This window comes from Ceratotherium simum, chromosome 13 (assembly GCF_057802395.1).
Source record: "Ceratotherium simum simum isolate JZ-2026a chromosome 13, ASM5780239v1, whole genome shotgun sequence".
NCBI classification, from domain to species: Eukaryota; Metazoa; Chordata; class Mammalia; order Perissodactyla; family Rhinocerotidae; genus Ceratotherium; species Ceratotherium simum.
In genome coordinates this window covers 12,670,357-12,684,974 of record NC_141912.1, presented here as the reverse complement: position 1 = coordinate 12,684,974, position 14,618 = coordinate 12,670,357, and the positions used below count along the sequence as shown (strand labels likewise).

Sequence of the window (14,618 nt, the reverse complement as noted above, 5' to 3'; positions counted from 1 at the left end):
ATGAGAAGGCTGGAGCTCCTTAGTGAGTAGTGCTCATGTGACTACCTAAGACTCTCCTGCCCACAAAGACCATTACATCAGTGTTGTGTTGCACAGAAAACACTGGGCAGAAGCACGCAGGTTGTTCCTGGACTCTGTCATGAGTAGCAGGGGAGCTCCCAGTGGATTTCAGGCCTGGCCCTTCATTACTGCTGGCAATTGGGTGGGGCTGGTGCAAGCGAAGACTGATGCCATGATTCACAGGTTCCCATCTGTGTGGCTGGGGAACAGGCAATCAATTACTCCTAGTTCAAAGTTGCTGCCTCATTAAAACACACTTGACCTACCTTAGGTTGGTTTGCTAATAGCTGTAGTGAACATTTAAAAAGTAATCTTTGAGGGGACGGCCCAGTGGCATGGTGGTTAAGTTCATATGCTCTGCTTTGGCAGCCTGGGGTCTGCGGGTTCAGATCCCGGGCGCGGACCTACACACAGCCTATTGTGGCAAGCAGCCTACATATAAAGTAGAGGAAAATGGGCATGTTAGCCCAGGGCCGATCTTCCTCATCAAAAAAAGGAAGATTGGCAACAGATGTTAGCTCAGGGCTAATCTTCCTCACAAAAAAAAAAAAAAGGAACCTTTGATTTTCTATAAATCAATTAAACTGTAGTACTTTATTGGCCTAAAAGTATGATGGACTGAAACATGTCAATTTGAAAAAAGAAAATACAGAATCTTTCCAAGAAAATAACAATTTAGCCACTAGTTGAACGCTAAAACCAAAGAGGAAAGTTCCTTTTATTTCTTAATTGAAAATAGCAGATTGAATCAGTACAAAATTTTGCAAATAAGATATATGGGTGTCTATTAGTAGATGGGATCATTTACCACATTTTAAATAATTCCCTGACGATTCCTCCACCTCAGCCACCCACTTCCATGACTTTAGTCCGTGTTTTGTCTCCACTTTGAAAATTACTAATTCCAGGATACAGCTCTGCACCCACAAGCTCCCGCCCTTCTAGCTTGCTTCTGGCAACTGCTCCCACTGGCAGTTTTAAAATTCTTTGACTTCTTTGGATCTTAAAGTCTACTGATTTTTCTAATTCCTCTCAACCACCGAACCTCTCCTTTCCCATCCAATTTAAAAATCAATACTGTAGTGGGTTAAATTGTGTCCCCTCAAAAGACATGTCCAAGTTCAAACCCCCAGTATCTGTGATGAAAGATCTCGGAATGAGATTGTCCTGGACATAGGGTGGACCCAAAATCCAATGTCTGGTGTCTGTATAAGAGGAAGGAGAGGGAGATCTGAGACACAGAGACACGGGGGAAGGCCATGTGAAGGCAGAGTCCGGGATTCGAGTCATGCAGCTACAAGCCAAGGAACACTGAGGAGTGCCCAGCAACCACCAGAAACTAGAAGAGAGGCAGGGAACAGATTCTGCCTCGGAGTCTCCAGCCAGGAGGAACCAACCCTGCCAACACCTCGATTTTGGACTTCTGGCCTGCAGAATTGAGAAAGAATAAATTTCTGTTGTTCTAAGCCATTAAATTTGTGGTGAGTTGTTACAGCAGCCTTAGGAAATTGATACAAATACCCTAATCTCCTTTGGCCCTCCTTCTTTTCTTTTTACTCATCTGGCAAAACTCCAGCCCTGGACGGACTCAACTGTGCTTTAGCCGTGGCTGTACTTGGACAGCCAAAACCACTGAAAAAAGTCACCAGTGCCGTGTAGATTCATAATCTTCAGTCTGAAACGGGCTTAACTCTGCATGTCCCTCTCCTCCCCTCCCTGTTAGGAGATGACCTCAACTGTTACCCAGTAACGCTCAGCCGTCAGATAGGGTCACTTCCAAATTCCTACCTCCCTACCTCTGCACCAGCCCCTCTGCTTCCCTCCTTTTTCACTCCTTTTCTGATACTAACCTTTCTATCTGTGTTTTATATCCCACCCACTCCTAACTTCTCAGCACCCTTACCCTCTCTCTTTTGTCTCATGTATTTCCTGACTCTTGATCTCTAGTGGATCCTTCACAATGGCTTTTCATGCTTATGTCACTTCCACCATAGAATGACAGCAACAAGTCAGAAGGTACAGACAGCCCTCTCCCAATCAAAACACACACACACAAGCCCCCACAGACACATACACATTTCCTCCTCATCCATCCTTGTCCTATCTCTTTTCCACACTTCACAGCCAGACCTCTTGAAAACTTATTCCCATTTTCCCCCATTTCCTGTTAATTTCTCACTCCATCTGGCATCTACCTCTAAGGAATCCACCCCGACAGCTCTTGCTAAGTCATCAATGACCTCTAGTTGGTCTGAGTCACTGAAGTCAATGGGCATTTTTCTGTACTTCTTCCACTTGACTTCTTCACGGCACTGAACAGAGCTAAGCATAGCCTCCTGGAAACACTTTCTGCTCCTGGCTCCTATCACAGCACGTTCTTCTGGCTTTCCTCCTCTCTCTCTAGTTACTTCCTTTCTATCTCCTTCACAGGTTCGTCCTCCTCTATCCAGTCATTAGTGATGATATTCTTCCTTTGTCTTATAAGACAGTCTCTGGCCCTCCTTTCTTTCCACTCTATACTTGTTCTCCAGCCAGTCTCATACATGGTCATCACTCTAACTAACATGCATATGCAGATGACCCAAAATGTATATATCCAGCCAAGACCTCTTGTTTGCATTCCATATGTCCAATTGCCAACTTTGGATTTCACAAAGTCAACTCAAACACATACCTAAAATTGGATTATCTCCCCAACTCCACCTCGCCCCTACTCCTCCAAACCTGCCACTCTTGCAAAATACTCATCTCAGGTAAGACCACACCCTAAACCAGCACTGGAGTGTCAAACTTAGCACTTCTCTCTCTGCCTCTTACATCCTACTTGTCTTTAATTCCAGTTACTTGTTCCTTATAACATCTCCCAAATCCATCCATTTCTACCACCAAACATTAGTCCAAGCTACTATCATCGGCACAGTGGTCTCCTAAATGGCCCTGCAGTCACTCACACTCTGTCTAATTTGTTCTTCAGGATGCAGGCCCAGTGAGGGTCCAGTCTTTGGTTACCTCTCTAGCCTCAGCCCATATCACACTCCCAGCTCTCCATTCTCCAGCCACAGGTCTTTCTTGCTTTCCTAGACTGCTCACCACTGTTTCTTCCACCACAGGGCCTTTGCACATGCTGTTACTGCCACCTGGAGTGCTAATTTTCTAAATCCCTACCCTTCCCTCAGATCCTAGCTCAAACTTCTCTTCCTCAGAAAAGTTTCCCTGATCCCTCAAACTGAGTCAAGTTCCCCTCTCATTCTCCCAAGTTGCCTTCTCTGCGCTTATCACAGCTGTGGTCTTACCTTTAGTCTTGTGATTTGATTATCTGCCTCTCCTGCTACACCATGTATGCCATGAGGTCACCGACAAGGTCTGGTTTTGCTCATAGTTATATTCCCAGAGCCAGATGCACTTTCGGCATGTGGTAGGCACTTAGTAAAAGTTATTTATTTACTTATTTATTTTTTGCTCAAGGCCCTAGGTATGCAGGAAAGCTCAGAAGCACAAAGGGAATTTTGGCACATTGTAGATTTCCAAGGCCAACCCCTGCAGCTTATGATTTTCTGTTAAGAGGAAGTAAAGGCATAACTCGGTGGCATCGTCACAGTTTATTCCTGCCGGTTCTCCTTTTCTATAAATACAGTCCTCATTTTCAAGGAATTTGGATAAGATGGCTGCAGTTGACTATTTTGGGGAGGCACTGTCTGTTCTACTTCGGAGGGGATGTTGTCGTCTGTCTTCAGTCCTGGGGCAGGTGTAGGGGTGTGTGGTGGACATCCGTTGCTGACTCCGCATGAGAAGCTGGAGTCAGGCTAACTGCTCTGCAGGCCCTGGGCAGGGCCTCTGAGGACAGGCTGAAAAGCATGTCGGGATCGTCTCCTTTAGGACCATTATTTTATGTCCTATCCATGACTGTTCTCCTCCTTCTGTCATGTGATGCAGGGATGCTTCTGAGAGGAACTCTTTGTCCTGTGATGCTTTCATACTATCCAGAGCTCCATCTTTGGGTCTTAATGCTGAGGGCCTTCTAAGGACAGCTGCCTTCAGCTTAGACTAGGAAGGATGTCTGAGCAGCCTGAGACATGAGGTCTATCTTTGAAAATTCATATTACCATTGATACCAAAATTGAGGAAAACGTTGAGATCATAATTTTCCAAAGTAGTTTTCTTATTGCTATGCTACTTACAAAAGTAATATTTCTGGGTGTACCTTTGAAGATGCTGTATACACAGACACACATGTCCTATAACTTGAGTTATAGTAAAACTACAGTACAGCTAATTATGGCAAGTTATAAATGTAACTCACTCTGGAAAGAATAACAGGCCTAGTATGCATTGTGCTAATGTTGTTTCATGTATTCAAAAAAGTGTACAATTTTAAATACAATTACAGGGGCGGCCCTGTGGCTTAGCGGTTAAGTGCGCGCACTCCGCTGCTGGCGGCCCGGGTTCGGATCCTGGGCGCGCACCGACGCACCGCTTCTCCAGCCATGCTGAGGCCGCGTCCCACATACAGCAACTAGAAGGATGTGCAGCTATGACATACAACTATCTACTGGGCCTTTGGGGGGAAAAAATAAATAAATAAAATCTTTAAATACAATTACATAATATAAATTTAATATATAGATTTATTTTTCCTACTTAAAATTGTGGACGTTATTGTACATGTGAAAAGACATAACATACAGACACATACAAGACAAATATATGCATACCAGCTAAAACTGGCCAGCCAATTAACAGTCACACAGTCAGTCAATCAATCAATCAATCCTCTTGTATCTTTATTTATTTTTTTTTTTTTTTAAATTTTTTGTTTATTGCAGTAACATTGGTTTATAACATTGTAAAAATTTCAGGTGTACATCATTGTACTTCTATTTCTGCATAGATTACATCATGTTCACCACCAAAATACTAATTACAACCCATCACCACACACATGTACCCAATTATCCCTTTCACCCTCCTCCCTCCCCCCTTCCCCTCTGGTAACCACCAATCCAATCTCTGTCCCTATGTGTTTGTTTATTGTTGTTATTATCTACTACTTAATGAAGGAAATCATACGGTATTTGACCTTCTCCCTCTCACTTATTTCACTTTGCATCATGCCCTCAATGTCCATCCATGTTGTCACAAATGGCTGGATTTCATCGTTTCTTATGGCTGAGTAGTATTCCATGGTATATATATACCACAGCTTTTTTATCCATTCGTCCCTTGATGGGCACTTAGGTTGCTTCCAAGTCTTGGCTATCGTGAATAAGGCTGCAATGAACACAGGGGTGCATGTACCTTTGCAAATTGGTGTTTTCAAGTTCTTTGGATAAATACCCAACAGTGGAATAGCTGGATCATATGGTAGTTCTATCTTGTATCTTTAATATCTGACTCTTACCTATGCATAGGGAAGTTTGCACTTCAAAGTATTACTTGAACATATACACAATTTATCATGTTAAACAACCTTATGTTGTCAATTTTTTTCTCCTTTGGGCTAAGATCTAGCACAGAAAGTCTCTCTTTTCCATAAATAAAAAATAATATTTCTGAATCCAGTTAAATACAAAGGATACTATAGCGTAAACCATTGACTATTTTTTTTAAACTAGAATAATTTCACTTATATCATGTATCCATCCATTTTTCATGATATAAAGATATTCAATAGCATATCCTCTACCTCCTCTAATTCAGGAGCTGAATGTCTCTTTAAAAAAAAACTACATACAAATATCACATTCAGCTGTCAAATTAATCAGTTTGGCCGAAGAGAACACAAGAACTCGCTAAGAACAGTTAATAATAAGAACGATTAAAGTTGCAACTTTGCACGTCACATGTTTTAATTCTTTCTTCCCAAAGAGTTTTAAATGAAAATTTTTTCAGACTTTTAATGATTCATGAGTAATCTGATGCCATTGTATTTGCATCTATCAAAGGACAAGTCTTCCAACACCTTGAAGGACTCAGCATAACTGATCAGGTGTCTTCTCACGTGAGAAGCACGGCAGCTTTGTGTTCTGGCCTTGCCAAATGGACTAAACTCAGCTCTTGATTTGCCAGGAGGAAATGCATCTGCCACCCCATCACTCAGGGGTTCTTGCTGATAAGTGGCAATTATTGAAATATATGTTTGTATTATTATAAACCATTTTTCATAACAAAGTCAGACAGGCCATTGTAAGGGAACTTGAGGAATCTTTGTTATCATTTTCTCCAGTGCTTACAGAACATTTCCTTTTTTTTTCTTGTTTACATATCCTACACCTCACTTTGCCTAAAGAATATATTTCATTTAGATTTATCCTCTCCGAGGCAATGATCTACGTGCCCTTTTCTGTTTCACCCTAGTATGGGGGGTGGATACAGAGGAGTCATCATTTCGAGTTTCACTTCCATATAAATCTCTCAGTAGTGTTTAGGAATGCATGAATGACCTACCCGTTTTAGTACACCTTAACTTAGTAACTGATCTGTGCGATGACCAAGAGGATGGAGGAAAATTCCGTCAGGCAAAGAGACTCCGTCAGAGGGGTGACAAATTAAAGATTCATGGAATCTAGAGGTTCATTCTAATCTCAGGAATTAACAGATTATAGCAACAGGGCATTTGGGACTTCCATCTAAGAAACAGTCAGAAAACATGAACTGGAGACGTCCACCATGAGAACTATTTAAGATTTTAAGACTTTTGGCAACTTTCCTATGTTTGTTATTCTCTTTCACTCCCCAAAGCAATTAGCATTAAAAGTCTCAGATCTGTGGACTAGAGCTCAGACACAAGAAGCCGATTGCCTCCTATTTCATGGTTAGTCTGGGGATCAGCAAAAGGGGGAGGGGACCAAGAAATAGAGGAAGGGATGATTCTGAGGAGAGCGAGCAGGTTGTTTTTGAGGATGTTGAGGAAGAAGGAAATGAAAGCCCTGGAGTAGGCCTGGAATGACCCGGGCATATAATTAGCAAAATCAGAACAAAACAAACGAAAAGAATCTGCATAACACTTCCATCATCTCATCTCAAACCCAAGACGGTGAAATCGGAACTCTTCGTGTTTCTTTCCCTATACATTTCCTTCTGCACGCTCTTACTTATTCAAAAAATATGCATATAATGTGCCCCATAAACTCTCCACAATATTAAGTCATATTCTTACCCCTATTTTATCGATGGGGAAACTGAGGTACAGAGTTAAATAAATTGAGCAAGGTCACCTAACTACCAAGTACCAGAGCTTGGACTTGAACCCCGTCTGTCTGTCTCCAGAGTCTACACTCTTCACCCCTCAGCTATGCTGACTCTTTCCAAATTCCTTGGCTGTCCCCCAGGCAATGAGCTGTATAGTTATCTTTGTCATTACAACGATGCTTCATTTCCACTCTCCTGTGTTTTCCTGCCATGTCCAAGAATCATTTATTCAAGATATTTCCTTCATGAAATAACCTATTCTTAGCCATCAATGACCATAGATAACTTGTTTTCTGCTGTGTGTTGATTTTTACTGGAGCAGTGAAAATAAGGACGAATAATCAGAAATGGATTCCAGAATGAATTCTAGTCAATGCTAGAACGAAAGCATTCAATTAAAGAAAAGGTGGAGTTCTAAGTTCAGATATTTATAGATCAAATAAAAGGAGTGGTTTTTTACTTAAAAACAAAAAAAACCCCTGAGACATAAGAAAACACACAGGATCTACAAGCCATTCTCAATCATACTGAAGAATTATTAAACACAAGAGCAATTCTAAGGCTTGATTTTTTTTCCTTTGGTTCAGACAGCCTATGATAATTAAAATTCTACTAATTAACATACAGATTTGAAGTCAACAAACACCCAATGAGAAACAAAGGAGAAAATCATCTTACCTGCAGACGTGTGTTTGAACTTTTCACTTTTCTTCTTCCTCCATTTCCAAGGCTTGAAAATCCTTCCCAGGTTAGCAAACTTACTTCTCCTCCGGATGGGTGGGGTGTGGGTACCTGGGACGAGGGAGTCAGAACGCATCGCCGCCAGCCTCTCCACTTCCTCAGCTTGTTTTTCCCGAGAAAGAGATGGAAATAGAGAGGAAAAAAAAAGTGTTAAAATGGGAGCCTCACAGATGGCCAACGTTTTCCATGGTTACAGATAACAGAAACCACATGACCGAAGTTCCATATCTCTTTTTGCCTTTTGGAATGGAAGTCATACCAACGTGTTCTAAAGGCTGGGGACAGTCAGCCAAAACCCTAGGGATTTGGAACACCCCAACCAAACTTGTCCAACCTTAACTTGGACTTGAGAGGGAGGACGAGGCGGGGGAGGAGGAGGAACAGAGCCCCCCTGACACATCGGAGACTCCCCCATAAGGCAGGGAGAGGGCCTCAGAAGAGTCAAATGACTGTCAGTGTAACTATTGGTCCAGCACTTTCTCAAATAAGACTTGGCAGACGCAATCACTATAACACCGTCTGCTGAGAAACGAGGAAGGAGAAAACATTTATCAACTGTCTATTCCAACGCCAATGTCTCCACCACACACAACTCTCCTTCCTACTACCCTGCTTATGCAGACCCACCAAAGCACTGGAATCTGCTGAGTGGCTCCACCTTAGGGTTACTGACCAATTTTAGAATCATTCGTCCTTCATTAGATTTCACAATTGCCTTAATTCCTGTAGGTCTTTTTGTTCCTGGTGTTTTGCTTTAATAATAAAAAAAAAATTCTTAGAAATTGAGAGCCAAAAGGAACTTTAGGAACCACCTACACTAATCCCAATAACTTTACATTTGAGGACATGGAGACCTTCACACTCATAATTGTTGGCAGACCCTTCCTTAAAGGCCACAATCACTCTGACCTCTTTTATCACTTGGAATAAAACAAACTCTTTTGCAACGTACGTGAGCATTTACATACCCCAGTGAGGTAACTACACCCTGACTTGAATTTTCAAGACAGGAATAATCAAAGAAAATAACCTCCTTGGCAACATCAAGGGGGTGGGAGGGACTCGTCTTTCCAGAAAGTCAAATTACATCTAGAGCTGTGGCCAATCCAAACCCACTTCATTGGGCCTCTAACACCATCCTTCAGAAAAACCTCCTGGACTTTGCAACATAGGCTGTCCTCAGAAGCTCAGTCTTGCAACCTGGTAGTCTGCCTGCTGTCATCTGAAATGGTTTTAACTCAGGAGATTCATTCATTCAACACGTATATATGAAACCTCAACTGTGTGCAGGCAGTGGGCTGTGGTGACCGATGATGACAGGTTGGTAAAGGCTCCTGGGCAAGACTGAAAAGAAATAAAGGAATTTGAGAGGTGTCTGGGAAGCAAAGTCAATAGGACTTAGTGACTAATTGGGTGACCTGAGGGAGAGGAGGCAGATCATTCCTGATGCCCATATTCACATCAGTGGAGTGGCACCCTCCATTCATGGAAACAGGGAACACGGGGGGAGGGACAGCTTTGGGGGTGAGGGCAGCAATGATCTACACAATGATCTACATGGTGATGGTGCTTACAACTTTGACTACATGGTTCAACGCACTGGTATCTCCTCTCCTCAATCATTGTATTTAGTGACTGCTTAATACTGTGCCAGACCCTGATCATTTGTGGGACAGATGCACAGAAGAATTGCACGTGGTTGAGCATAGAGTCTAGAGGAGGACAGAGAGGCATCAGTGTGTAAAACTGGGCCGCAATAGGGGCAGCTGTGTAAAAATCAATGGAGGCAAAGAGGAGAGCGCGGCTAATTCTGCTCTACAGTGTTGGAGAAGACCCCAGGGGACGTAATGTTTGGCTAGATTTTGAAAGAGAAGGAACTGTTCTCCCCACATGAGGAAGAGGGAGAAGTGGATCCATGGACGAAGAAACAGACTCAAAAGGAACAGAGAGGGTTGAAAGAACATGGCATGTCTAGGAACTGCAAGAAACCCAGTGAACCAGGAGCATCAGTTACGCAAAGTGAGACAGAGAGCTAGTGGTGAGAGGTGGGGGTTGGACGAGTCTGCAGCCAGATCATGCAAGTTTCTGGAAGGTTTTGTTAGGTGTCTGGGTTTCATCCTTGAGCAGAAGGATGAGAATTTAAAAATGGGAATTGACATTATTACATTGAACAAAGACGTACTGAGTGCTCACTATGTTTCAGACACGTAGGCTATATCAGTAAACAAAAATAAATAAAAAAAATAACAATTCGTGGTGCTTACACTGGGAGGTAGGGTGGGGAGCAGACAACACACATGAAAACTAAGTGAACTGTAGCGTGTGTTAGAAGATACATGCTTTGGGGAAAAAAGAAAAGAAAAAGCAGAGCATAGTAAAGGAGATTAAGAGTGCCTAGGTGGGGGAGATGTTCAATTTTAATTAGCGCGATTGAGAAGGTACACAATTGGATGTGTTTCTAGGAATATTATTGTAACAGCAACGGGAACCTGACCTGGAGTTTGAAGAAACAACCAGCAGAGAGAGAAATAGGGAGGCCCCTGCAACAGTCGTGAGCGGCAGTGACTAGAATCCAAGGAGGGCAATGACGGAAGGGACACAAAGAAAAGATGAGATTCAGCCAGGTGGTAGAATCAACAGATCTTGGCAACTTTCTGGATTAACAGGAGGAGGACAAGGAAGCAAGAATGGTTGAAGCTTTTGCTTTTTTTTCATGACCATGTAGATAGTGAAGACTTCACATTTTTTAAATAACTTTGATTATAAAAGGAGGAAGCAGAATAGGATAGCCGCTCAATGACCAGGGCTATGGAGCCAGATAAGGGGTTTTTTGCAAAGTCTCTTTAGGGGTTGGGATTTTATCTCTTACGTTAACAGAGAACTGCTGAAGGGAAATTTGCTGGGATGGGGATGGGAGACTTGATCTGGTCAGTAGGCTGAGCTGCAACAGCCAGTGAAGAATAAGAAATTGAAGCTGTAGGAAAGAGGTTGAGAAATTTATAAAGCAGGGTTTTTTAGGGAGGAGAAGAGGAGGTGGGATCAAAAGTACATACAGAGGTGTTAGTCATTGGAAGACTTTATTCTGAGTTATTGCAAGTTTGTACTGAGGTCTCTGATCACAAATGTCAAAGATCAGATGTGGGCCTCAGGGAGATTAAATCTAACAGTAGTGGATAAAATGGATTATTGGAGGCTGAAGAGAAGAAGATAAAGATAGAAAAGACTTTAAGTAAGTTTGGGTTGCAGAGTGGCTGAGAAGAGAAGTTAAAAAAAACAGCTACAAGGAGGAATGCGAAGGAAGCCCATGGAGCAAGTAAACAGCCTCTGGAACAACACTGAATTCTAGAACAACACTGAATTTGGAAATTATTCTCTTTAAATGGTATCAGCGGCTTGTGACAGTGCTTCTTCCACAGCGCTCATTAGCTAGGTAGAGCTCCACAGCTAGTGACAACTGGAAACAGTACCAAGGGGGCTTTGAGTCTAGGATGGCAACAAAGTCAAAACGGTCTTGTCATCTGATTCCCAAGATCACGTTCTCTGTCACATCCATCACCTTTTCCCCATTTCTTATCTTAGTTTATAATCTTGTTGCTTGTCCAGATTTTGCAAGTCTCCAAACCTACATTCCCAACCCGTCTCTGGCCTTCAAACCTATATTTTAGACTGTTGCTAGAAGCCTGCTTTTCTCAGAAACTTTCAATGGCTTCCCACAACTTACAGTAGAAGGTTCTAATTGCTTGCCTTGGCCTTTAGGAACCTCACTCAAGTGACCTACCCGGAGCCATCTCCTGCTCCCTCTCTAAATACACACAGGGGCTGAAATGAAACACTCTCTGTAGCAGCATCTCATCCCGGGATCTATGGATCCCCACGGGCTTCAGGGGCGCCATCAAATCACGCGAATTATGTGCAACATTTCATGTATATTTGGGTATCTGCATTTGGTTGGAAGAGTTTCCATCTTTCTTTTGATTCTCCAAGTAGTCTAAGACACAAAGGTAAAATTTAAAAAGTATCCAGGTTGAGGCTTCTCTGAGTTCAGCTTACTTAAAACATCTTCTGCTCAAGATTAAAGGGAAAAACTATAAACTAAATCCTAAAAAAAAAAAATCAAGATACAAGTTATTCAGAATTGATCCTGAGTTTGCACTCAGTAATGATTTGTTGAACAAGTAAACGAATAAGGGCATTTGATTCGCTCATTCACACACATCTTGAGAGGTATGAAAATCTGTATCATATTCGTCTTAAGAAAAATGCACCACTAGGATCAAAAAGCTGTTTCATAATCACATCTTTAAGAAATGAATAAAAATTATTCTGCAATTACCACATTAAAATAATTATAAGAAATTAGGAGTGCCTTTAAAAAACCTAGAGTGGCAAGGAGCTGACAGAGCATTAAAAAGGCATAATTATAACTCCATCCTTAAATGAATCCTTAATAAGTATATTATTAAATTCAAGATGTTTAGCCCTTAAGCGCAGCAGATTATTCAGCAGACTGGACTGCTTTACGTTTAAATGATTTATATTATAATCATGCACACTACTTTTTTTTTCCAATTCATCTGATGACGGGGACTAGCTCTCAACCTGACTGCTTTGTCACCAGATAATGAAATCGGAAGGCTTAAGAGTTAGGAAGCAGGCCAACTGTGAATACAGTTTGAAGAGCAAGGGAAAACAAAGGAAAACAAAGCAGGGCTCAGAATAAAGTGGTCTCCGATAGACCAACCACAGGGACACGAGAGAACGGGAGGGAGGCAAGTGGGAGAGGAAAGGGCATACGGGCCAGGTGTGTTTATAAAAACAGCCTTCTTTTGACACAGATAATGAAAAGGCTGCTTTGCCCAAGCCCGCTACTCTCAAAGGTGGCTCCTTGTGCTGCTGAGTGCGGAGACAGCTGTCTGGAGAAAATGCTCACTTAGACATGAATCAGCTCAAATGTCAACTGCCAGCACTGAGAATGCTGAATCAAAAGGTAGGAAGCTAGGCAGCCGAGCTGATTCAGAGAACTGAAGGAAGGGAGGCCTGGACCAGAGGATCTCTGGGGTCTTTCCAGCACCACCATCCAAGAAAATACTCTCTGAGCGACTAGACAATCTGAGCTCCCTTTCATGATATGACTGGGATTTCCTTTATCCATATGGAGAGTAAGGGTTGGGAGATGATTTTTCTTTTTCTTTAGAAAAGCAGGAGAGAAAATTCTTGACTTATGCGTGATTTTAATTACTGAGAACTCAAGTAGCTGTGTCTGCTTGTGCTCTGAAGCCTACCCGCTGTGGTCGCCCGGGGGTGCTCCTGGTGTTCTCTCAGAGCATGCAATGAGGGTGGTGGGCAAGGGCCACTTCACCCGGCACCCTCACCATTATATTTCTCATGGTGGCTTAGTTTTCAAAAGGTTTATCCAAAGAAAGCACCAACTTTGGCATCCTGTTGGCCTGGAAAGTGTTAGTCGTGCAGCGTCCCCTTGAGAAGTTTGGAAAGAAGGAAGCCACGGTGTCTGCGCTGGCTGATGTCTAGTCAACAATAGAGGCAGAAGGGCCAGGACATCTGGGGCCCCGACTGTAGATCTCTCCATGTGCCAAGTGCTCTGAGGATTTCCGGAGGGCCTAAGATTCTCACAGATTGGATACTTGCTTTTCAACCCAAAGAGAACTCAAAAATAGAATGCTTTGTAGCAGGATCTAATACTCACTTTTCTTTCTAATTTTATCAGAAGGGGTTATGTTTTCACCGTATTTCACCATCCTAGGAATGGGAGCCAAAGATGGAGGTGGAGGTGAGATCAGCTGTCAGTTAACCACGCTGAGCTGCCCACGGCCTAAACCTGTGACTTTTCTGCCACAAGCAGTGTTACCTTTTCTTACAGCTGCAAAATGATGTCACACAGGTATCCAGCCATATAGAAAATTCTCAACGACTGGGGCTTCCCCTTTTCAAAACCGCACTTTGTGTTACAAAGATACCTTATCGCAGGGAAATGGAGGATTGATATGAATTATCAGGCATGAGCAGGCAGTATTTTCCCTTTTTCACTCCAGAAGAAGTCACATCACACTCTCTTATAGAGGCCAGATCTCTTTGAAGAGTTCTGTCCAATTTAGGACTGATCTGTATTAACTACGAGGTGTGTTTAAAAAAACAAAAAAAGGAGTGACACACTTTTATTCTAAAAATCAGGAGCCCCTGCCTTGTCCCATGAGTTGAGGAAGGGGATGAAGATGGCGATGGGGGGTAGGTGGGAGGAGGACTGGGCATTAGAGGAGGAAGGTCATGGGGGCAAATGGAGGCTCTTTTGCCCAGAGAAGTTTGCCTGGTTAGGGAACAGTATAGTCCTATAAGGAGCCGTGAGATAAATCGACACTGCCACATTGCCCACGGAGGTATTACAGAGTTTGGCGCAAACAGACACGATGGCTGAAAACACACCAGTGTTAACACTGCTGAGTACAGGACCTGTGGTGTTCTCATCTACCCTCCCACTCTGTCCTTTCCTTGACCTTCACTGTCCTTCCCCAGTCTTCCACACTCTGTGTACCACCCTCCTCCTCCTCATCCCTTATCATCGAGTCAAAAATGGATCCAATCTGTATATCAGAACTAAGGTATGAACACTGACA

At 42.7% G+C, this 14,618-nt stretch overlaps 1 protein-coding gene across 7 annotated transcripts in view; it reads right to left on the bottom strand.

The window, feature by feature from the left end:
- The window catches only part of PHACTR1 (phosphatase and actin regulator 1), a 500,383-nt gene that overhangs the window by 193,729 nt on the left and 292,036 nt on the right, over positions 1–14,618 (bottom strand). For all 7 annotated transcript variants that reach the window (XM_087438011.1, XM_014788747.2, XM_087438013.1 and 4 more), the window contains exon 2: positions 7,927–8,091. In XM_087438011.1, coding sequence (XP_087294137.1) covers positions 7,927–8,091 — 165 coding nt within the window. The remainder of the gene's footprint in view (positions 1–7,926; positions 8,092–14,618) is intronic.